The sequence below is a fragment of the Mus caroli genome, chromosome 8, assembly GCF_900094665.2.
Source record: "Mus caroli chromosome 8, CAROLI_EIJ_v1.1, whole genome shotgun sequence".
NCBI classification, from domain to species: domain Eukaryota; kingdom Metazoa; phylum Chordata; class Mammalia; order Rodentia; family Muridae; genus Mus; species Mus caroli.
This window is the reverse complement of record NC_034577.1, coordinates 40388725-40414315: the sequence shown is the minus strand read 5'-3', so window position 1 is coordinate 40414315 and position 25591 is coordinate 40388725. Positions and strand designations below refer to the sequence as shown.

Below are 25591 nucleotides of genomic sequence, written 5' to 3'. Positions count from 1 at the left end.
AGAAGCATTACATGAAGGAAAGACAAATCCATAGCCATAGTAAGTAGCTACTCTAGTAAGGACAGAGCATTGTCTTTTCCACAGAGGAAGGGGCCCAATGTAGTCAACCTGCCACCAGGTCATTAGCTGGCCACTCCAGGGGATGGTGTAGTATCTGGGACTCTGTGTTGGTTTCTGATGATAGATATGAAACTCAGTAGCAGCTGTAGTCAAGTGAAACTTAGTGAGTAGAAGTCCTTGTCAAGCCCATGTATAACCTCCATCTCTGCACCAGGGCCACTTTATTCATGGGTTCTCTGGGCAATGATAGGGATAGCCAGGGAAGAGGCTGACTGTCCACAGAATGGGCCATCCTATGTTCTTGATTACTGAAAGCTTCCTCTGCCAAAGTCACCTTTCGAAGATCATTTACATGGGGCATAAGTATCTTCACATAGCCTCCCCGTTTGGAGAAGATCTAGCCACATCTTCCCCGAATGTCTTTCTCACCAATTTTCCAACCTTGCTTTTTCCAAGTCCCTGACCATCCAGCCAATCCATTGGCTACAGCCCATGAATCAGTGACAATTCACATCTGGTCATTTCTCCTTCCAAGCAAACTGTATGACCATGTGCACTACCCTAATCTCTGCCTACTGTGACGATGTACCTTCACTGATGTCATTCAGGGTTGTCTCAGAAAGGGAGTTGTAATGCTACCGCTGTCCATCTCTGGGCAATGTCTGCATAGCAAGTAGAATCAGGCCCTAGTCGTCTTTTCTTCACTCGGATGATCATAGGGCATTCATACCCCATGAGGCTCTATGTGGATGCCTGGGAACAGATGACACTGTAACAGGGGTAGACACCATAGGTGTTTGAGCAATTCCTTATTGTAAATTTTTGTGCCTTTAGGACTTCCTAGGCCTAGTCACATATATACCACTTCCATTTGATGACAGATTTCTGCTGTCCACACCCTGTTTTAACTTGGTGCGTCAGAGAACACCCAGCTCATGATGGGAAGCTCAGACTGCATGCTAACTTTGGGGCCAACTGTCAAGCATTCAGTTTCCACCAAGGCCCAACAGGAGGCAAAGAGCTGTCTCTCAGAGAAAGAAGAGTTGTCTGCCGATGATGGTAGAACCTTGCTCCAAAATCCCAAAGGTCTCTTCTGTGATTCACCTCTAGGGGCCTGCCAAAGGCTCCAAACAGTATTGACAACCTCAAGTACCACTAAGCCTGCTGGATCATATGGTCTGAGGGGGTGCCAAAGGCTCCAAACAGTATTGACAACCTCAAGTACCACTAAGACTGCTGGATCATATGGTCCGAGGGGGGTAAAGCAGCCTGGACCTGTTGAAGAGCCCCCTCCTGTTTTCAGACCTCATTCAAAGCTAGCAGCTTTCCAAATCACTTGGAATACAGGCTGGAGTAACATACCCACATGAGGAATAGGCTGTCTTCAGAATCCAAACAGATCCACTAACAGTAGTAACATTCAGCCCTTCTTTCTTGTTGGTAACAGGGACCAAGTGCAATAACTTATTCCTCACCTACGAAGGAATACCTTTACATGACACACACCACTGGACTCCTTGAAGTTTTGGTTGAATTTATTTCTCATCCTTTGATGAGAATGTGTTACAGAAAAATCCAAAGTGGTTGTTGCCGCTTGCTCATTGGGTCCAGTCAGCATATCATCATCAATATAGTGCACCAATGTGATATTTTTTTTGGAAGAGAAATATGATCCAGATCTCTTTGAACAAAGTTATGACACAGGGCTGGAGAGTTCTTATGTCCTTGAGTAAAACCGTAAAGGTATATATACTGCTGGCCTTGCCAACTGAAGGCAAACTGCTTCTGATGGTCCTCACGGACAGGTACCAAGAAAAAGGCGTTTGCTAGATCAACAGCTGCATACCATGTACAAGAAGATGTGTTAATCTGCTCAAGGAAGGATACCACATCTAGTACAGATGCTGCAAATTGGGAGTCACTACTTGATTAAGTTTTCAATAGTCATGCTCCATGATACAGTGTCTTTTGCACTAGCCATATAGGAGAGTTAAAGGGAGATGCGGTGGGAACCACCGTCCCTGTGTATTTCAAGTCCTGGAGGGTGGCACTCATTTCTTCAATTCCTTCTGGAATGGGAAATTGTCCTTGATTCATTATTTCCCCTTGGGGAGACAACTCCAATGGCTTCCATTTAGCCTTTCCAACCATAATATCCCTCACTCCACAGGTCAGGGAACCAGTGTAGGATCATACCAATGTCTATTTAGATGTCTATCCCAATTACACATTCTGAATCTGGGAAATGAACTACAGGACGAGTTCAGGGACCTCTTGGGTCTGTTAGTTGTACTTCATCCAAAACTCTGTTAACCATCTGACTTCCATAAGCCCCTTCTTTAACATGAGGGCTACCATGTTTCTTGGGATCTCCCAGAATCAGTGTCAATTCAGAACCAGTATCCAATAGACCCTGGAAATTCTGTTTCCTTTCTGATCGTTACAGTCACCCTGGTTAAAGGCCATACATCCCTCTGGAGGAAGGAGTGGAGAAAGACTAACAGGAAAACTCTTTGGCCTTTTATCAAGATCCTTCCTTAGGGGCCATTCCTTCATTCCAAGGGTTCTGGGTCTGCAAACTGGCTGAAGCCTGAAAATTGGTTTATAGGCTGGAATTGCCTTTTGCCACTATCCATTGTAACCTTTCCTTCATTTGTTTGAGAATTTTTCCACTTACACATAGTAACTACAAATGCAGTGGGCTTTTTATCTACTTCATTCCTGGGAACACCATATTGATTAGCTAGCACCTAAAGTCCACATGAGTCATCTAATTATAAAATTTACTTTATCTGCATCACCCATTATAGCTCAGGCCACTATGAATATTGCTTGGTCTATGCCGGCCATTATGATAATTACGATCACCTCACCTCTGGCTATTCGGTGCCCCTTTGTGCCCCAATTAAACCTACTGCATTTAATTCATCCAACTGAGCAGTAGTGTTTCCAACCCTAAGATCTGACACGAAAGAAAGGGAAACAATGCTCTTCAGATATGCCAGGGCCCTCTCACCAATTTAATCGTCTTACATAAGACTAGTGAAGAGCACATCTTCCGGGCCTTCCTATGTGAAGGATGACATGTCCACTCTAGCACTGCAATTTCCCTGAGTCATTAAAGCCCTTCATTAACACTAAGCCAAGGAAGATCAGACACCTCCAATTCCTCCTTGATAGGCCATCTTTTGACAAGTGCTTCACCAACCATTCAAACAAAATTTTCACAGTCCTTTTAACTGAGCAAACTTCCATATTAAACCTAGGACCTCCCTTCAGAGGGACCGTATCAATAAACTCAGTCTTATGTTCCTCCTGTGTTATCTCACACCCACAAAACCCCACACATATTTCCTAGAGTTCTGCATAAACGATCAGCAAACTTGTTAAACTCTTTAGTAGTGTATGGGGTGCACTTCCTTGTGATCCACACATCCGGCTCCCTTCTAGGAGCCTGCTTAACCTAAAGTCTGATTATAGGTCTAGAAGTAAGTATTGGTGGGCCCTGAGGGACAACAGTATTGTCTTGGCTGGCATCTCTTTCAGAGAAAGTTACTGCTGGTTTAGCAGACAATGAGGGATTCATTTCCTTGATCAAAGGTGAAAAGGGCAAAATTTCAGAGGGGGTGGTGTGAGTCTATCTGCTGAGGGTAGAGAGACTAAGACCTCAGGTAAGATAAACCCTCAAGAACCTGAGGGCTCAAAGTTCTCAACTTCAATTGAGTCTCCCCACATACTTCCATCCCAAGTTACAGGATCCCATTCTTGAACAATTAATGTCCTTACTCCAACATCCTCCAAGACTGGGACTTGAATTTTCACTGTTACTCAGTCAACCTTACAATGAGGCCTTTGGTTTGATTTTCTGCAACTTGTGCTCTGTGGCTGCCAGAGAGACGATTCTCTATCGGGGCACACTTAGAAACCTTTAGGCTGTTTCTGTGCATTTGGGGCTGGTCAGCTTTACACTGTTGTTCTTCACACTCTTCAGAGACACTAACAGGTGGTTAAATTTATTTTGGAGCTCATTATTTTCCACTGTTAAATGATCTAGAGAGACTAGGGGTACTCAACAATCATCGTGTTCCTTATTTTTCCATAAACTGTCGAACGTTTTCTATCCTGGGCCACCAAATCTGTTGCCTCTCACAACTGGTGAATTAGGATACCCAAATGCACTCATCGCTTTCAGTTTATAAAACAGTTCACATCATGGGCTTTTAATATTCTTTGAATTCCTAGGAGAGGCCTCAATAACTGTAGGTATTGCCATATTAAAAAGCCTATTCCAGATATTTTTAAAATGCATATTATACTTCTGTTGTTCTAGAGCGATTTCTGGTTCCAAAATCTGTATTAGTCAGGGTTCTCTAGAAGAACAGAACCAACAGAAAAAAAATTATATATATATATATATATATATATATATGCAGACATATATTTTTATATGCACACATATAAAGGATTTTAGAGTGGCTTATAGACTGTGGTCCAGCTAGTTCGATAATGTCTGTCTACCAATGAAAAGTCCAAGAATCTAGTATTTGTTCAGTCCATAAGCATGGATATCTCAGCTGTTCTTCAGTATGTACCAGAATCCCGAAGAAGTGGCTCTAATGCCAGTGAAGGAATGGAATTGCCAATGAGGGTGAGGGCAAGCAGGCAAAAAACTAAAGATCCTCCTTCTTCCAGGTCCTTTATATAGGCTGCCAGCAGAAGGTGTGGCCCAGATAAAAGGTGGACTGCCCCACCTCAAACAATCGGGATTAAAAGTGGGTCCTCTTGTTTCAAAGGATTTAATTAAGGGGAAAAAAATCCCTCACAGGTGGACCCAGCTGCTTGGGTTTTAGTTAATTCCAGATGTGGTCAAGCTGACAACAGCCATCAAAGAACCGCTGTCTCTGAGGGGATGTCATGAGCAGTCACCATACTTCTGACACTACGTGACACTGGCTGCTTTCTGTTCCTTCAGATGCTTTTCTGTAGGGTTTCTGTCAGCATCCTGCCTGCCTCCGCATGTCACCTGCTGCTCCTCACGCAGGCACTATGGTGGAAGGTCACTCTTCTGAGGACACCCGCCCAGCCCATGCAAATTCAGTTTCTAGGTAATTCCTACTCACCTCCCTTTTCTTCCTTTGCATCCCAGACTACAAATGGGGGTCCTCTGCTTACCTGTGGCTTTGCCTGTGTACTGGCTCCCCACAAAAGTAGGAATAGAGCCCAGACCGCTCCCTGTTTACTTCATTCCCAGAACTGCATCTCGAGGGTGGAAAAGTCTCTGCAAATCTACTGAGCCAGTCAGTCCTTTGATAGAGGGTTTCTGTGCCTCAGTTTCTTGGCCTATAAAATGTGTGCCACCTCTGGGCAGCTGTGCACAAGGTCAACGCTGAGGGGACCCACAGAAATGGCCTTTCCTCTCCTTGGTTCCCAAGTTAAACAAATGACATTTTCTCCACATGGCTGGCAATGATTGATGAAGAATGATTGATGGCTAACCGCTAGCCACCAGAGAGGAAGCTTGTATGCTTGGCTTTCTTTTCTTGGTTCTCACTCCTCTACAAACCTTCATATCTCATCGTGGAAGCTCTGAAACCTAGGGGCTAGCACTGGGATTTGGACACGTTCCAAGACCTCCTCTTACTGACTGTGTTATTTTGAGATTACTGTTTCTTTGTACAGAGTTTAGACCTCAGAGGCTGCTCATGAGTATAAAAAGAAGACGTCAAAACAGTTTACCTATGATGTTCACCGTACTATCCACTTCATGTTTTATAGCTGAAGTCAGGACCGCATACTCAGGAGAAAAGCCACTTACTCCATTACTAAGCCCCAAAGATGACTCAACTGGTTCTTGCTAGGAAGAAGAAAAGAAAAAAGAATTGAGAACACCTCCTTCCTCTCCCCTTTCTTAGCTTCAATTCTCCCCCGGTCTAATTGGTTGGATCCTGGGGTTAGTCATTCCTGTCATGTCCCAAATGCATCCCCTGTCTCTTTAAATCAGCCTGATATTAAAGAAGCTAGCTATTCGGTTTCTTTCATTTTTCCTCCAAGGAAATGTTCTCAGCACATCTGGCTTGCCCTCAGGAAATACCTGCAGCTGCAGATACACAAAAGACTGTTCTGTGGTTGGACGGAGCCGCAGCACTGTTCTGTGAGTCCCTTGCCTGGGTCCTGAGCCTCCTCCCCCTCTGAGGCGGCACTCAGGAGAACCCACTCCTGGATCACTGCAGAGAAGGCACACTTCTAACTTTTGCAACCACTTCTTTAAAATGAACTCTGCCTACGTGATGAGCCAGTAACCAGAGCTCCAAGGAAGATGGAAGTGAGAACATGAGTGCTACAGCCACTTGAGCACACTGCACTGGTGGCTGGATGATAACATGAGCCACAACCTTAGTTGAAGTCTCCTCTCACTGGCCTATCACCAGACAGGTAATCCCACCTCCACAGCATCACATTAACATCCTTCTTGTGCCTAAAACTCCCGCCCAGCCCAAGAGGCTACATAATGACACTGACGAGGACAAAGGAGAATACATTCTTTCCCTGTTTGAACTCTGTATCTGTTCTTCATTCAAGTGTACTTGAACCCTCCATCTCCTGAGAGTACCGACCAACCAACCAAAGAAAACCAGTTCTAAAGTATGATTGAGACTCAGAACTTTGATGAGGGTATTTCCTTCCGGTAAGACTACATTTGTTTCAAAGACAGCTATAAGCCAGACAAAAGCCACATAGCAGACAACTCCCGAGGAATCCAAAATGGAAGAAATAGCTGGAGGAAGAGAGTGGAGACAGGGCTGTAAGCAGAGGAGCATTGTGGGTAAAGCAGTAAAGTCAGGAGTACTGGGCATTCGAAGGCATCCAGGGCATTCTTATCAATTGGTCACACTGGGGAATTGAGATCAAACTCCGTACAGTCCTCATGATCCTCTGGCAAACTCCCTTGATGATTTTATCTGAAGGGCATCACTTGATGCTCAGCTCAGCTTAAGGAAAACAAAACAAAACAAACAAACAAAAAGCCCTAACTGGAGGGTTTACCCACTATGCCATAGGTCAAATACCCAAAAGACCCAAGGGCAGAGCCACTAAACAGAAATTTCACCCCTTTCTCTCAGCGTCTTGCATTTCCCCCTTGTTAGTAAGTTCCAATAGAAGGCTTGTTCTTTCAGGAAGAGGGGGAGGGATCTTACCAGTTTCCCTTTCTTTATGGTCAAACATCTAGACAAATGCTTGCCTTGGCTCCCTCCACCTCCTCATGCACACCCTTGGGGAGGCCTATAGTCCTGTCCTGCCTCCATCTGCAGAATGAAGCCCCTGAAGATGACTCTGGAATCAGACCAGGTGACCAAGCCTGGCTCCTCTGCTTCTCACAGGCTGAATTTAACCCTTTAATTCCCTCTTGAGTCATTGTAGTCACATGGCAGCTGAGAATGGTAATGGGTACCATGCCACGGGTGAGAAGAAGCTTAAAGGAGACGAATATAGACAAGACATTTATTCTTAAATAACACTCGCTACCATCAAAGGTCACCAGTAAAACTGTTCTTCCCATATCCAAGGGTCCTTTCTCAAGCCCCTTCCCCTAAGCTCCATCCACAGGCCAGCGAGGACTTTGCCTCCCTCTTGACAGCCTGAATCACCTGCAGACACTGCACATGCGCACCTCACCATGGGCGCCATCTTTTCTTTGAGGCTCCCAATGGTCCCTGTTCCATTTTCCCCTCCGCAATCATGTTCCACGTTCCATTATGCCACGCCCTTTCCTCAATTCCTCCCCAAGAAAACTAAGTACAGGACTCTAGACAAAGGGCTGGAAGAACTGCTTTTGTGCATTCTCCTTTTGTTTCCTTTCTTACACGTGATTCTATTTCTAGAATTCTTATTAAAGTAATAGAACAGCCAGGTTTGCGTTTATTTGAAAATAGAACTATTCCGACTTTGCAGCAGAGGCCTCTAAGTGTTTCACATGATCTATAGTTTAGCTACTGGTGACAAACGACACTTTTGTCACTTCTCGTGAAAGAAAAATTAGGACTCACTAAGTTCATTTTCCAAGATCATGATACTTTTAGCCTGGTGTGATGCAGGAGCCTCATCTTCTGCACCCAATCAGATGGAGAACAGGATGGATGGAGTGGGCTGCTGCCTCTCTCTGCCTACCTGGTGTCCTGCCTGGGGCAGAACATTCAACTAATGTCTTACTCCTCCCTACAACCACTCTGGGAAGACTCTCATTGGTTCTGTCACCCCAGAGAATCCATTCTCAACCTGTGGGTGATGACCTGCTTGGGGAAGTTAATGACCCCTTCGCGTCACTGGATATCAGATGTCCTGCATATCAGATGTTTACATTATGACTCACAAAAGTAGCAAATTTGAAGCTATGAAGTAGCCATGAAAATAATTTTACTGTTGGGGGTCTCCAGACCACGAGGAACTAAAGGGTCGAAACATTATGAAGGCTGAGAAGCAGTGCTCCAGTAGACAGGATGGTGATGTGTAGAACATTATGTGCTGTGCTAGCTCCCTGACAAGTCTCCTTCCAGGGTGTGGAAGCTTCTTCAAGAACTCAGCCAAGGATTTTGAAACAGTTAGAAATGGGGATATCAAAAGCTAAGAGGTCGAAAAATAAGAATAAAGGAGGTGAGGGGTTCTCTGACCTCCACCGTGTATGGCACTACGCACTGTACACGTTTGGGCACATGCACAGACCTACAAACAGATACTAAATAATGCAATACAATCATCTTTACAAAAACCCTAAATAACATTAAAAACCCAAGGGTTCCAAACTGTGGGAAAAGGTGATGGCTCTCTATGAACATGCAGAGGCAGTGTAAAAGATGGATGGCCTGTCCTGGTTATCTCTGGGGACCCACCTCTGCCTGTCTCAACACTCCCTCACTCTACCCCTGCACTTGGGCCTAGTCCATTGAGACCTGAGCATCATGCTATAGGTTTTCTTCTAAATCAGCTTACCTGGGGCTACATTGGTTTCTAAGCCTCTGGCCTCACTCCAACACAAACAAACAAACAAACAAACACAAACAAGTAACTCACTCTCAGGTAGATTCCCTCTGCAGTGCCAAATTAACCCTGCCAAATATTTAGGCTCAAAGACATCTTCTGTAATTACAGAATCTAGACCTGGTGTAGCTTAAAAGATTTTTTTAAGTAAAAGGAAATGGGTACCGCAGAGAGTTTTAAGAGTGACTGGTGGCTATCCTTAACACCCATGACACAGGGTCACTTTGGTTGGTCTCTGGCCTTAGCTTGCTAGATGGGCTTGTGAGAGAAAGCAACAGAGGAGCCAGCAACAGAGGAACCAGTGAGTGGAACACCTTACCCATGTGCTCTAAGTCCCTTCTGCCTCACCCCTGTGCTAAAGCACTTTGTCTAGATCTGTCCTCCCAGGGCCTAGTAGAATGGCACTAAGTATATTTCCCACTCCTATCGACCTCCTATCTCAAACTACTCTCTCAAAGTCAATCTGAGGACCTCAAATCTAAGAGTGGCTCCAGGTCTCTGTGAAAAGGGCCAGGCTGAGCTTCATAAAGAAAGGCAGAGACAGAACCCTAGAGGGTGCCGAGGCCACCTCAGCAGCCATAGCATCATGGAGAACAAATGCTGCCAGGCAGCCTCCAGTCTGCCTCCACCTTTCCTTCCCTGAAGGAAGGCCATCTTTACTCATCTCTACCTGACCAGCTTCCCATGGCTAATTCTTCACTCCCTTTTCTTTCCCTACATCTCAGAGAATTTCTGTCTTGGAAAAGGGCCTTTTTTCAAGACTTCCAATGTCATTCTGGAATAAAGGGTCACACCTTTGGGCCTCAGACACTCAGCATGACATCTGCTTGCCAGATGTCATTTCACTCACAAACAAGCTCCAGGCCTAGTATTCCTTCTCTATATCTTCCTCTTTTAACTGCTCCTGTCTTCATGCTCCATACTCTGAAGCAATGTCCCCTGGGCTCCATCCCAACGGTCACCATCTTTGTCTATACTTGTTACTGTGTAGGCTGCTATTTTCTTCCTTTTACCTTGATCCACTGGGCTCCAAAACTTTGCCCCAAGTAGCTCAACTTGATTTCCTAAAGAAGTGTGAACAAGACTTCCTGGCAAGGAGCTGCGTCTAAGAGAGAACTGATACACTGAGTAGAACTTCAGTAAGATAAGGAGACTGAAATGCTGCAGGACTAATTAGCTCATCTCGAGCTAGCTTTAGCTTCCTTAAGGATAGCTATTCTTGCTCACACTGTGTCAGAACCAACATGGTGGAACTAGTCAATAAACACTTTTTGAACTATGTTGCCTCACAACACAACACTAGCTTCTAACATCTCCCAAAGTAAGAATGCCATCAGATAGGAGGCCGATGGGAAAGGTTCCCCTGACCACCGAGAAAGCCTCTCTGAGGCACCCACCAATGTGGTTTAAATTTGCCATGACTTAGGATTTTCTTGACTCTGCATAACTATAAAACCTCACAAAACTGCTTCCAGGGTGGAACATGGAATCTGGAGTGACCTAAATCTACGTTCCAGAGCCATGCTCACTCAAATTTAGCTCTAGAATAAACTATGTTTTCTTTCCTCTAAGATGAAAGCTCTCCCTTTCTGTGTCCGCAGAAGTGACTTAGTCCACCAGCAGGGGAGGGGGTGGGAATGGCCAGTGATGGATAGCTCCTAACCTGCTTCATCTTCCTAGCTGGCTTTATCCAAAGCAGCTCTGATGTGATTTCAAGTCACCCTCCGATACAGGTTCTCTGGTCATCGCAGTCTCAAACCTGAAGAGTTTTCCCAAGCAAGGAAGGAGCTGCTGCTGCCCCAATCGTCCTGTCTAATCAGGAATGTACCGCTGCAGGAAACACTCTTGTGAGAAAGGTCTGCAGAATGGACACTAGCTATTCTGTAATTTCTAACCATGGCTGCCCTCGGAACGAACACAGACCAGTGACTTCCACCAAATGACATTACGCCCCTTTCTATTCTGTTTCCATGGGAACACTGATGCGTTGACTTGGAAATGCTGGTGTTTTCATCTGCAACCAAACCCCCCACCCCCACCCCGCGCCCCCAGGCAGGAAGCACTCGTTCATATCCATCTTACCTGGGCATCTTTATTTTCCATTGTTCTCCACACAATGCCCCTGATTAAATTAAGCCAGTTTCCATATTCATTCAGAGGAAACCAAATAACGCTGACCTCTAGGCCTTCACACGTGAAGCATCCCCTCCTAAGGAATGAGCATTATCTGGTCTGGGCCACATTTCCCTCCCCAGGGTCAGGCTCAAGTTCTGCAGCTTCCAAAAGAGTCCTCAAACTCCAGAAAGCCATGCCATGTTGGGAAAATGACTCATCCCCTATGCCTGTACTTCCTAGATAGGGAAAAGGGGAAAACTCGGACCATCACAGGAAGAGCTAAATAAGGGAATAGTATCATTTAGAGGAACTAAAAATTGTCAACACCTACCACCCTGCCTACTGTTAGCCTTATCGTCCTTGGTCTTGCCTATATGGAACAGAGCAATCTGTTGTAACAGAGCAATCTGTTCCATGGTATTTTTTGAAATGCATACATTCACTGTTCAGTCTGAGACTGCTTACTAATGTTTCTCTTATTCTAATTTTCTTAGGTTAGACAGGTAGCGCCACAGAGGCAGTTTATTTTAGTGATGTATGGCCCCCTGAGCACACAGAATATACTCTCAGACAGACAGTGATAAAAATGAAGATATTTTAGAGGTGTAGCTCTTCCAATTAGATGACCTTACAAAATGTAACTGAAGCCCATAAAATGATGGGTCAGTGGTGGGCAGGACCACACCTTGACCAGCACTGTGTAGATAGATGCTCATGTTCTCTGTCTTCTATTTAAACTTTTATTGCCTTTCTGGACCCTGAAGATGGTGGCCTTTCAGGTTCTTAAAGATGGACCTCAGGGTTCACTGGATCTTTCTGTTCTTCTCCCCAATGTTGTCATATTGAAAAAAAAACTCAATTTTCTGCTTTCTACTATTAATTTGGCTCTTTTAAGTGGCTATTGAAGATGGGCGACCAAACATGGCTTGCAGAACAGGCTTCAAGATGAAAACGTGGTCTAACAAATTATTAGGATGGTGTGAAATCTCACTGGGAGACAAGTTTCCCCATTGGTTGGGGGCTTTTCCTTCTCCCTGCAAGAGATTTCTGGGGAAACGTCCCATTTCTTTGGGGTTTACTGTTTGAATTGTCTGGTCACTTCTCTTCAAAATACCTTCATTTCTGCCAAGCCAGTTACAACGCCCCAGTTTCTGTTTGAGGTGGAATTTGTCTGTGTTTAGATGAGCACAGGTTGGAATAAAGGAAAGTTAGAACATATTTATTGTCAGCTATCCATGCATAAAAAGCATTTTCTTTAAACCCCTTGACTTTGGGAAGAGCTGGCACAACCAACTTCATCTTGGTTTGAGATAAGGGTTTATCCTGAAGCCCAGACTTGCCTTCAACTTAATATCCCCCTGCTTCAGCCTTGTCAAGGCCAGACTGACAGGAAAACACTACCATGCCCAGTGACTCCATTTTAACTCTGACAACGTCCTCCCTTATTTCCACTTCTGCTATACAGCCACGGATCCTTAGAGAAACTATTTTCTGAAACAGCAAGGAACATACAGTGAATGTGTCCGTGGCCCAGTACGGTTGGTGGTTGTTTTATTTTATGAAACGGGATTTATTGTAGCACAGGCTGACTTCAAACTTCCTATGCAGCCTAGGCTTACCTTCAAATTCCTGACCCCTCTACCTCCACTTCCCAGTTGCTAGGATTACGGGGCATACGCCATCACCTGGCGCAGCTTACATACTTAGACTTTTAACAAAAAAGTAAACTATTAATCCTTTATTAAAGACAATCTTTTAACTGTAATGATCCCAAAGCCATCGTGGAATTAACTTTGGAATCATTCTACAGATCGATCAATGCCTTTTAGCACCTATAAACCCCAGAATTGGGAAAAACCCACCGGCCTGATACACGTTCTACTGTAACACTGCATGCAAGACAAATGCAAAAGATAGCTATATCCAAAGGTTAGGCTGTACTAAGTATGATTCATCAGCCTTCCGCTGAAGGAACAATGTCCCTTGAGGAACACAGTGTTAATCATAGCTTTGTTACACAAGGATTTCATAACAGATGCTCCTGAGCAGGAGCTCCACCCACGTGGCTTCATTTAAGGCCGCTCACTTCCTGGATCAACATGGCTAAGTCTCACCAGGGCTGTGCCTACCACATTTTAGTGGCCCCACGAGGCTGATGTAACCAAAGCTACCCTTTTCTTACGCGGCCCCCCACATGCCACCCATCCTAGGAAGCACATTTCCTTACACTCCTACAGCCCCGGGATGCTGCATGTCTCAGCCTTGACTGCTTCACCGGAAGTAGTGTGTCTGTCTTAAAGAGACATAACGTAACAGCCAGCCATATAATCTTTGGTATTTGATACTGAATGGAATACAGTGGTTACATGGGGGAAAAATATAGTGAAAAGTAAATGTTATTCTGTGGTTGTTTTTCTACTAGCTGCAATTATGGAATTAAATCTGTACTCTAATGTAAGCCCCTGACTCCCACCATACAGAATAAATATATCTGTGTGTTTTTTAATAAATATTCATGCATCCACTCAGTTATCAGATATGTAAAGTTTGCTCTATGCTAGTCACTGAATGCTGTGAACATACTAAATATGAGACAATTACACCTAAGAGTGCAGTGAATTCTTCAAACTAGGTATTTGTGGCAGAAAAAAAAAAGTTATACATCTCTTACTGAGATGTAGAGATATATTTGGGACACTCAAAATGCAGGTCTAAAAATATCACCATGGAAAACAGTTTGGCTAATAATTAGTTTTTTTATAATCATAGGGAGAAAATAATGCTGTGTTTTGTTTTGTTTTGTTTTATAGAAAGAGACGTAGGAAATGTCCCTAGACTGAAAGCAAGGCCACTCACGGTGGCTGTGGTGGCTCTGGTCCATGATCCAGTACTAGACAGGCTAAGGGCAGAGAACTGCTGCAAGTCTGGGGCTAGCCTAGGCTACACAGTGACACTGTGTCTCAAAGAAAAACCAACCAAGCAAGCAAAGAAAGAAAATTCTGGGTTCCAGAGGCCCCGGGCTCAATTCCCAGCAACCAAACGGCGGCTCACAACTGTCAGCAACTCCAGTTCCAGATCTGACTGCCTCACACGGACATCACCTAGGCCAAACACCAATGCACAGGAAGTAAAAATAAACCATTAAAAGGCATTATTTTTAAAAAAGAAAAATTCTTGAGATACAGCAAAAAGTTCCTATGGGGTTCTCAGGTAAATTTCTCTTTCTTTTCCGAAACAAAGTTTTCTTCAAATTATATGGTGCAGGACAATCACCCTCAAGATCTCCCTAACTTAGTCTCTTGGATGCTGGGATTACAGATATGTGTTCTCTACCACACCCAGCTGATGGTATGGGTATTAATTAAGGTTATATATACAGATATAAATAGACATATATAAAATATATATTACATACATATATATGTATAACTATGTTACAGATATATATGTGTGTGTGTATATATATATATATATATATATATATATATATATATATATATAAAACTGTAGTACCATTTCTGTGATAATAGGAAAACTGAGCATTGGCTAGATATTTAACGATACGGAGGGATTCCTGTCAAATTCATCAGCTAAAATAATGACAGCATGGTATTTTTAAAGGGCATGTACTTTTAAAAATATATAGTGAAATGCTTACGGAAGAAACATCATATTTGAGATTTGCCTGAAAATATTTTGACAACTATCACAAATTGTTTCTGTAGTCAAAATGGGTCAAGTATCTATGATGATATTGAAAGTGAGGGAAAGGATGGAAGCACTGATGAAGCAAATCTGGTCAAGAATTGATTGATGTTACAATTAGAGGGGGATCTACAGTAAATCTTACTCCTTCCTACATGTATAGAAATGTTCCACAATAAAAATGACAACAAAATTCATCATTAATCCTATGCTACTTATTTAATTATTTATTTAGGCATGTGTGTGAGGGAGAGGGGGAGATGGGGGGGAAGAGAGAGAGAGAGAGAGAGAGAGAGAGAGAGAGAGAAATGTGTATGTCTGTAGAGGCCAGAGAGGGCTTTGGATCTCTTGAAGCTGAAGTTAAAGGTAGTTGGGAGCCACCTGACATAGGTGCTGGGAACCAAACTCGGGTCCCCTAGACACAGTCTTAATCACTGAGTCCCCAGTCTGGTACTATTTTTAAAATAAATCAGAAACTTTAAAACATCAAAAACGAAACAAAGTGTCACTGCTAGTCTACCTAAAAATATTTATTTTCCATTACAGAGATAAGCATCTCTCAACCTTGAACAGCTAGCTAAGATTTCCCTCAAACTCTAACTACAGGAGCTGGAGGAATGCCTTCACAGTGACGAGCACCCGCTACTCTCCGAGAGGACCCGGGTTCAACTCTTAGCATCTACATGGAGGCTCACAACTGTCCTTAACTCCAGCTCCAAGGGATCTGGGGCCTCTGCAGGTACCAGGCATGCACATAGTGCACAGACATACATGTAGGCAGCCTACACACATAAAAAAAAAGTCTAACAACAGACAGCCGTATGTATTCACAATTCTAGACCTACATATTCCCCACATATTCATCCAATCACTGGTCTGTACAAAACATATATAGACCTTTTCCTCTTATTGTTATCTAAATGATAAAACACAACAACTTTCATATCATATTAGGTATTAAAAGTAACCAAGGGGTAATTTAAAGTAGATGGAAGATGTGGATAGGTTCTACACAGACACTACTACATTTTCCATGAAGGTACCTGACAGGGGTGGAGAATCCTGGAGAGCAGCCAAGCACCCTCATGGCACACACAGGATGCTATCCCTTCTGAAGTCTAATGCGATACCTAAATTATGTCCCTTCATGTTTGTTTTGTTTTGTTTTGTTTTGTTTAAAGATAAATCAGAATGTCCTACATCCACTTCAAGTTCAGTTCTACAGAGCCATGGGATCTTACACAAAAGCCAGTCAACTCATACTTCAGTCCCTTACTCTGTACATAGAAGCCAGGCACTTATATCATCTCTTGGGTGGTCTTTGGGTCTCTAACTGTGCTCTGTGCTCTTTGCTTAACAACTGATGGACCTCCCCAGTTGGGCATGGGATTATTTGACACCTTCCTCCGTATTTTACAAGGGCTACACCTTCTATGCACTAAGATCATTGAAATATAGGGGTGTGGTTAGACCAACCTAGTCAACTGAAAACCTTAAGCCTACAGACCTGTCTCCATGGAAAACTCCTGGGACTTATAGGGGATGATTCGCTCACAAAGCAGAGAATAAACCACTGAAACGCTTGCTAATGGAGCATACGAACTACTGTGTCCCCAACCTAATGGCTTGTGACAGATAAGGAGTTAATACATCTCTATTAGAGATAAAAAAAATTTCTCTAATTTTCAAACATGTTTCTAAAGTCATATTTCACAGCATTAGATACAAGCTGGTGGCTGGAGCTGAGACATGGGACTGCCAAGCTCTGCGGATCAGTGGCGTCATCTGCACCTTTTTCTCTGGGACGCTGGACTAGGCAAAGTATCTGTGGACTTGTGTCTGCAGGTGGGTCCATGCAGGGGAGGAGATGTCAAAAGCATGTAAAACACAATAGCAGAAGGAGAAAGGCCAAAGCCTCCGCCAAGGTCCTGATGAGACAGATCAGGTACCATGACGATACGGTCACAACAGGGGCTTTCTAGACAACCAAAGATTACCTTGATGTGCTTAACTCTCTCTTCTTTTTCTGTCTTTGGTTTCTTTCCTGTGGCAACAGAAAGGTAGTTCTGGATCAATTCATGGAAGGACAGAGAAACATGGACGTTCTTACATGACATTCTTTCTGAAACCCGCTGCCTCATTGATATGAGATCAAAATTCCAAAGGCCTCTTTTTTGCCTTTGGTGCCTTGAAAGTCATTTTTCCAAGGCCAGTAAAGAGAGGATTATCTCCTCTAGAGTGGACAAGTATTCTACCCTGAAAAGTGATGACAGAGGCAGAAATGAGAAAACCAAAATGGTACTGTTAGGGACACTGAGGGATCGTTTATTTAGTCGGTAAACAGCTTTACCTTTCTTGGAAGGTCGTTCAGATAAGGGCAGCATCCGGTAGACTCTGAAGGCATTGTTTCCTTTCTTTATGCTTCTGTCCTTCACTTCCTCAATGTCGGGCAGGGAATTCATGGCACATCGAAAATTTGCTTTCCATGTTTTTGGATCTGGTTTATCTATTCCTGGTTGATGCTTTCCTAGCAAAATAGCCAAAGATAAGGAAAAGGGGGAGGGACATTAGACAAGAGGGGATGTCTACCAGTCCTGCTGGGAAGGAGGGGAGGTGCAAAAAGCCTTTCTGTTCTAGGTGCTTTGCTGGAACAATCCCACTTTGCTGAGACATTTCTAAGGTGCTGGCATTTTATTTTTAAAAGCCTAGACAATGGAAGCCACACCGTGACAAGATGGTCACTCTGGCTCTACCATATAGTTTGAGGGGGAAAATAAAAATGGTAGAATTGAGATGCCAACTATACACAAGACTAGAATGCCAACAAGTAGAATTGACGAGATTCCAATATGAAATAAAAGGTCCACATCTAAAGATATGTCCTTGCAGAATTTTTGTAATAAATCAATGTATTACTATATGTTAATAGTGCTAACTTCCCCTGGTCACCATGAGGAACTTATCAGAGTACCATGTCTATGGGAAATTTAAAGACTGGGAACTTCTGAGATGGCTGGGACATCACGTCTTCTGAGGGATGCAGTCTATACAACTCGTACATCTCCTAGATCACGGGGATTTTCAGAGCTATCCTCACAAGATCATGAGCCAGGGGTAATTGTATAATGAAAACAGAACTACACAACAGCAACTGTGTGAATAAACAAGGCAAGGTTTAACACCTGTATGGATCGCCCAGTTTCTGAAGAGTGGAGCATCCTTTTCCACGTCCCATCCGTGCCGAGCTGCATGCATCCAGGGGATCTGGAAAATCTTCTTCTCCTGAAATGAAAGGGGAAAAAAAAGTTAGGTCCACACTGAAGCAAGGCATGGGCTTTGACTGAAGACACATGGGCTGCGTCTAAAGTCCTAGTGCTCAACTTCACAGCTAAGCAAAACTGGGTCTGTTGAGTGTCTGCAGGGAGTGACTGTCTGACAAGCCCATGGGCTGGGAAGTTGGCTCCGTTGGCTAAGTGCTCACCATGCAAACATGAACACCCAAGTATAAACACCCACATAAAAAGCTAGGTGCGGTGCGTGCCTATGTCTTAGTGTTACTATTGCTGGGATAAAACACCATGACCAAAGTGGGAAAAAAAAAGAGTTTATTTGGCTTACACATCCATATCACTGTTTATCATTGAAGAGAGTCAGGACAGGAACTCAAACAGGGCAGGAACCTGTAGGCAAGAGCTGATACAGAGGCCATGGAGGAGTGAGGCTTACTCCTCCTGGTTTGTTCAGCCTGAATTCTTACAGAGCCCAAGACCACAAGCCCACCCATGACACCACCCACAACGGGTTGGATCCTCCTGTATCAATCACGAATCGAGAAAATTCCTACAGCCTTGTCTATAGCCAGATAGCCAGAGGCATTTTCTTAACTAGGTTCCCTCTTCTCAGAAGATTTTTTAGCTTCTCACAAGTTGACATAAGTCTATCCAGCACAGCCTGTAATCCTAGTCCTGGTAAAGTTGAGACCAGAAGATCCCTGGCGCATGCTCAGTCTTGCCCCGTCAGGAGGCTCCAGGTTCAGTGAGAGACACTGTCTCAAAATCTAAGGTGCAGAGCTACTGATGAGGACGGCCATTATACACGCACACTAGGAACCCCGTGAGCATGCTGTACACATGCAATGCACACAACTTAAAGAACACGTAAGTAAAATAAAATTTAACAATCCCAGTGCCCCACTGGGTCCCTAATTCTAATGATCTGACAAGAAGGAAATTTAGAATCTTGCATGGCCTGACAGAAAACAAAACAAAACGAAACAAAACAAAAACGTATATTATAAGGCCAAAGGTGAAGGTTTTCTCTACAATGTATTGTTCCATGCTTCTCTGTCCCCCTCGCCTTTCGACTGACAATGAGTCTCTGGCTGAAACTTCTAGTAAGCATTTGATCATTACTTCTTGTCGTGCCGCTAAAGGAATGTCTAGTGTATTGGAAACCCCTGCTTCAGGAAACAAGTAACTTCAGTTTTGCATTGTGTGTGTGTGTGTGTGTTTGTGTGTGTGTGTGTGTGTGCACTCGTGCACATGTATGTGTGTGCACATGTATGTGTGTGCACATGTATGTGTGTGCACATGTATGTGTGTGCACACGTGCATATACTGTTCTAATCCCTCTCAGGTCTAGGTACTGTCTTGGACATAGTAGAAAGAAATGCAAAGATAGCCAGCTTGGCAATAATTTCAATATAAACTTTATACTAGACTCTACCTTTCTGACCACAACTCACAATGGCTTCAATCAACCTAGCAAACACATGCAGAAACTAATGTTCCAGAAAAAGGTCCTACTCATAGTGAAATTCCATGTGTGAAAGGAAGGTGGGTAGGCCTGGCCTCTGACCATGCCTGGCCTCTGACCATGCCTGCACACTGACCATACCTACCCTCTGACCATGCCTGCCCTCTGACCATGCCTGCCCTCTGACCATGCCTGCGCACTGAACATGCCGGCACACTGACCATGCCTACCCTCTGACCATGCCTGCCCTCTGACCATGCCTGCCCTCTGACCATGCCTGCCCTCTGACCATGCCTGCCCTCTGACCATGCCTGCCCTCTGACCATGCCTGCACACTGACCATACCTGCACACTGACCATACCTGCACACTGACCATGCCTGCCCTCTGACCATGCCTGCACACCAAACATGCCTGCACACTGAACATCTGACTGTGCACGTGCACATGAGACTCATTTTTGTTTCTTGTTATTGCCTAGGGAGTTAAGCTTATGATTTCAATCTTACAAGTGAGAAACTGAAGAAAGGAATCAATTATTTTACCAAGGAGCTCTTGGGGTCGAAGTATCTAAAACCAAAGCCAAGGTCATGTGACCCCCTATTACCCCACACACAGTCTCTCACCTTTTTAATTTGGATTCTCTGTCCTGTTGACTGGGATTCTATGGCGATTAAAGCCCAGGAATGTGGTGGAGGTTGGGGGAGAGGTATTTTTTTTCTTTTCCTTCCTTCTTTCCTTCCTTCCTTCCTTCAAGTTTGTGGGGACTCCAGATAATTGCTAAATACCAGGGATGCCAGCATCATCCAGTGGGGAAGAAAACGAAGGTCAGGAGGGAATTTCCACCACCTGATCTCACACAGTGAGCTCTAGAAAGGGACCCAGCTGTCTCTAAGGGACTTGAGAACTGTACACAAAACCACTCACAGACTGAACTGACGATATTTCAAAATGCTGGAGAGTTTCCATAACTGTTATTAGAGAGGGGAAACTGACTGTATTTATAACAGGCAGTTAATAAAGGAGAACTGAAAGTTACAGCTATTTTCATATTCTTCACTGTTCAGCATGTGATGCCCACAGGTGGGCCAACGGAGAGGGGGATCCTAAGAAGGCTGAGTGGAATTTTAATTTTTTAATGTGCATGAAAAATCCGAGAGCAAAATTACTTAATGAGGTTTCTTATTTTCATGTGAAAATGAATGCGAATGAAAAGGACCTGACCTGATGGGAAGGATTCCCTGATGCCTAGATTTCAGAATGCTGCAAGGTGCTACAGAGATGCCAGGGAGAAAACACATCAATGTCTTAAACCGTCCGTGGTCCAGCACTGGACTCTGCATGCTATAAAGCAGAGCAGCCAGGGAACGTGTCCACTGGCGCAGTGTGACAGCAATGTCAGTAACCAGCTTCTCTCTGCTTGCATTTGAGACCTGCTCCACAGGTGCAGATTTGCGTCTGCTATTGTAAACCTGGGCAAAAGTCGCAGGCCCTGGTTGGGAACCCAGGACATTTTTTTCCTAAATTGACGTGTTTCCAGACTGCCTTCTAAATATTTTTGTTTACAGCCACAGAATAGTGCTGCTCCCAGTCTTGGCTAGAGAAGTTCCTTTGTACAGTGGGCAGCACCCAATGTAACTTTCAGAGCCACTAAGAATAAGTGACCATTTAGTGCTTGGTCCCAAATGAGTTATCCACATCAAGTGCCTCAAAACTCAGGCAGTGGCACAAAGTGGACAAAGGGGCAGAAAGACTGTGACACTGGGAGAATGGAGAGAAGTGTCGAGACACATCATGACTGTTAGACCTGTGAACTAGCCCCAGCTATGTCTGCCATGCAAGACCAAGCCAGTCAACATTGAGAACGGAGGGGAGACAGGCTCACAAAGTCTCACCCTGGCTGAGGAGCAATTTGACAGTTGACTGCTGGTCAGGAAGGAGTGCCATCTTTCTTTGGAGGTATGGTTGCTAAGATATCGCTCATGCTCTAGCTGACGGCCCCATACCTGTGTACTTGTGGGTGGTACTAACAAAACTCCATGAATGGTTTAAACAAAAAGAGTGAACATGAAGATCAGAGTAGGTTCCAGGAGGAGTGGGAGGGATATGAGGAATGGATGTGATCAAGATATACTGTTGACATGTATGAAACCATCAGAGAATAAGTACAGAAGGTTTTCTAGATGAAACGAATTCTGACGTAACACAACCTGAATTCGCAAGGAAACATCTTTTCAAGCACTGCATGTTTGCGGGTGTGTGCGCATACATGAATAAAGAACCGAAAAAATAAAAATTAAATTTAAAAAGGTATACATACATGAAAATGTGCTGGTTGTTACCAATCACTAAAGAGGTGTAAACTAAAACAACAAACACCAGAATGGCGAGAGAGGGAATAAAGGAAAACTAGAAGATTACAAAGTGGGACCAGGAGACTTCACTGCGGGGGAGCGTGGGCTAGCACAGCCACTGTGGGAAACAATCTGGCCTCTCCTCAGAAAGGTGAGCACACAACGGTGGCAACGCCACAGATTTGCTTAATGTCTGGATGTGTACTCAAAGAATTATAAGTACTTAGCACAAACTGATACGTGGATATACACATACTTATACAGCCCGAAAATGAAAGCAGTCCAAACGCCCACCAGCTGATGGACCCAGAAACCAAGTGTGGGGTGTGCATACAGAGGACTATCACTCTACTAAACTCCTTGCATGTCATTGGATATCATTCCATTTAATTTATACAGATCAGGAACGAGGTACTGACACATACAACAATATGGGTGGACTTTTTAAAGATGGTTCTAACAAAAATAACCCAGACACAACCAAAGGAACACAGAGGGAACAAACATCCAATGGACCCATTTATACCGAATGCCCAGGAAGCCCCAAGCTTCCTGTAGAAGCTTTGGTGGAGGCTAAAGGTGGCTCAGCATTGCCAGGAACTAAGGAAAGAAGAAAAAGGCAGTGCCTGCTTAAGGGGTGAGGTGTTTTCTTAGGGTGGGGTTAGAAAAGTTCTGGAAGGAGTTGGTAGGTGGCTGTGGTATGCCCCACAGGTGCATAATGTCTCTGAAATGTACACTTTAAAATAGTTAAAGTGGTAAGCTTTTAAAAACCACACATAGCTTTTTTAACCAGTTTTTTATATTGCATAAAAAGCACTGCTGAATAAATATATTCCAGAGCTTGGAAATACTTTCATGGAAAAGTATAAGTTTCATTGTAGACCTGCACTTTATTTTGTACTTATATGTATGTATGTGTGTCTCTGTGTGCACGTCCAGGGGGCACTGGGTCCCGGAGAAGCTGGGGTTACAGTTGGTTGTGAGGCACTCTGACATGGGTGTTGGGAACTGAACTAGAGTCTCCTTCAATAGCAGTATACTCCCTTAACTGCTAAGTCAATCTCTCCAGATCCAAGATTCATTTTTAAACTGAAATTTTTTAACAAGGATTCTTGTCAAAGATTCTTCTGTTCCAAGGGATAGGAACCATGTTGGAACATGTCTCCATAGACCCTGAGACATCTTCAGAATCCAGTGGCCCAATCCTTCAAGGTCCTGCACACATAGGGACTGTACACACTCCCAATGGAAAGAATACATCTGATTCCTCCCATGTGTGCATACGAACAGACCTGCCCAACTGAGGGAGAACTGACTGAGACTGTCTTGAGCATGGTGAAAGGCACACCACACACACACACACACACACACACACACTTGGTGACCATGGAAACCAATTCTGCTATCTGCTCCCACCCACCCCCCCCCACACACACACACACACTGATAAGATGTTCTAACTAGTTTGTTCCTTCTGTTTGGACTTTTTACCCTCTGCAGAGATAGTCTGATATTTACAAAAACACAAGCCTGTTTGAAAGTGAAAAAAAGAGAAAGGTCATTGGTCCAAGGAGCAGCTGCAGTGCCTTGGTCTAAACAAATCTCTACTGTGAATACCAACAACCAGAATGGAAATCACATAGAGCTACGAGAGAAATGATGAACCATGCAGTAGAGGCCTCCTGCATTCCTAAACAAATGGCCTGGCAAAAATTATAAGCAACCATACAGATAAATTCAGAATAAGACTGGATTCTCCAACCAATCAATGACAGAGCGAATGGTAAACGGGGCACTTACTGCTCATAGTTAAAAAAGACTTAAAAGTCATAAAAGGAAACTTGCAAACCCAACACAGACATACATCAAAAAGATTATACACCGCAGCCAAGTTTGCTTTATCCCTGAAATTCAATATATCCAAGTCAATAAATATAATAAACCACATAAGTGGACATAAAGACCAAAATCTCACAATCATAATAATCAACAAAATAAAGGCTGGAACATAGTAAAGGCTGTATGTCAGAAAGTCAAGACAATATCATCCGAAATGAAGAAACGCTTGAATCGATACGACAGAAATCAGGAAGGAGACAGAGATGTCCACTATCCCTATTCACTTTCAGTACTGTGCTCAAAGCGCCAGCTAGAGCAACAGGGTAGGAGATGGAAACTAAAGGGATACAAATAGAGAAAGAAGTCAGACTACCTCTATTTGCAGATAACATGATACTATCCATTACAGATCCTCAAAACTTTACCGAACAACTTCTAGAAATGATAGATTCAGCCATGTGGCAGGATACAGAAGGGAGAACACATCTTCTTTTCACAACTTGGTGCTGGGAAACTGACCACAATCAGAAGAAAGAAAACAAGACCGATACCTAGCACCTTCCATGAAAACTAACTCCAAGTAGATCAAAGATCTTAGAGTGAGACCTGTAAAACTGAAACATCTATAAGAAAACACAGGCAGTGCCCACAGGATATATGTGTAGGAAAAGACTCCCTGAGTAGGACTTCATTGGTTTGCACATTAAGGTCCACAACTGACAAGCAAGATTTCATGAAACTAAAAAGTGTATCTTCCACACAGCTGGAGAAACAGTCAGCAAGGTTTAGCGTAAGCTCAGAGAATGGGTGAGAATCACTGCCAGCTATGTGTCAGATAGAGAATTAACATCCAGAATATATAAAGAACTAGGAAACCAGAGTCAAACAAAGCAACAAAAGACCCATTTAAAAGACAAACCTGAATCTGAACACAGAGTTCTCAAGAGAAGGGGGAAAAAAGTCTAAGTATAATTTAAAAAGAAAAATTGTTCACAATCCCTAGCAATTAGGAAAACCCAGCTCAAAACAACTCTGAGATTTAATTGCACGCCAGTCAGAATGTCAAAGATAAATAAACAATTGACAGCAAGGCTGGAGAGGGGATATGGTAAGATCAGAAGTCTCAGTCACTGCTGGCAGGCTTGCAAACTAGTCCAACCGGTCTATAAATCATTGTGGGAAGGCTAAAAATAAATCTACCATGTGACCAAATGGTCAACCTGAGAACACACACAGAAGTAACATTACACAGGCTGAGCAGGTTATGTTTATGGTTTAAGAATAAATATCAATGAAAGAAAAAGAGGCCATGAATTTACAAGAGTGAGGGGGGCAGGGGATGCATGGAAGAGTGCAGAAGGTGGAAAGAAAATGAGGAGGTGATGTTTATATTTATAATCTCAAAAATTAATTATTTTTAGAAGGTATCTTGAGAATATACAAAACCTCTGAATGTAAGTGGGACAGTGATACTAAAAAAGAAAAATTATTGACTTTGTCCAAATGGCAATGATATAGGAGATAATAAGGAGATACCGTTAAATCTTACAGATATACACTATCATCCAATGGCTTTAAGATAAAACCCCCTTCTATCCACACAGAAAAGGCAAAGCTAGATAGTGAGAAACCTGGATGTGTGTAGATTGGGTCTTCTACTCATTCTAAATGTATGGCTCAGCCTTACTATGCCACATGCAAATACTGTCATAAAGAGTAGATGGCCCTTCC

At 43.5% G+C, this 25591-nt stretch overlaps 1 protein-coding gene across 4 annotated transcripts in view; it reads right to left on the bottom strand.

The window, feature by feature from the left end:
- Nucleotides 1-25591, bottom strand: part of Irf2 (interferon regulatory factor 2) — a 107857-nt gene that overhangs the window by 23476 nt on the left and 58790 nt on the right. For all 4 annotated transcript variants that reach the window (XM_021170349.1, XM_021170350.2, XM_029480812.1 and 1 more), the window contains 4 exons: nt 18096-18195; nt 17264-17440; nt 16911-16957; nt 5797-5914 (listed from right to left, as the gene is read on the bottom strand). In XM_021170349.1, coding sequence (XP_021026008.1) covers nt 5797-5914; nt 16911-16957; nt 17264-17440; nt 18096-18195 — 442 coding nt within the window. The remainder of the gene's footprint in view (nt 1-5796; nt 5915-16910; nt 16958-17263; nt 17441-18095; nt 18196-25591) is intronic.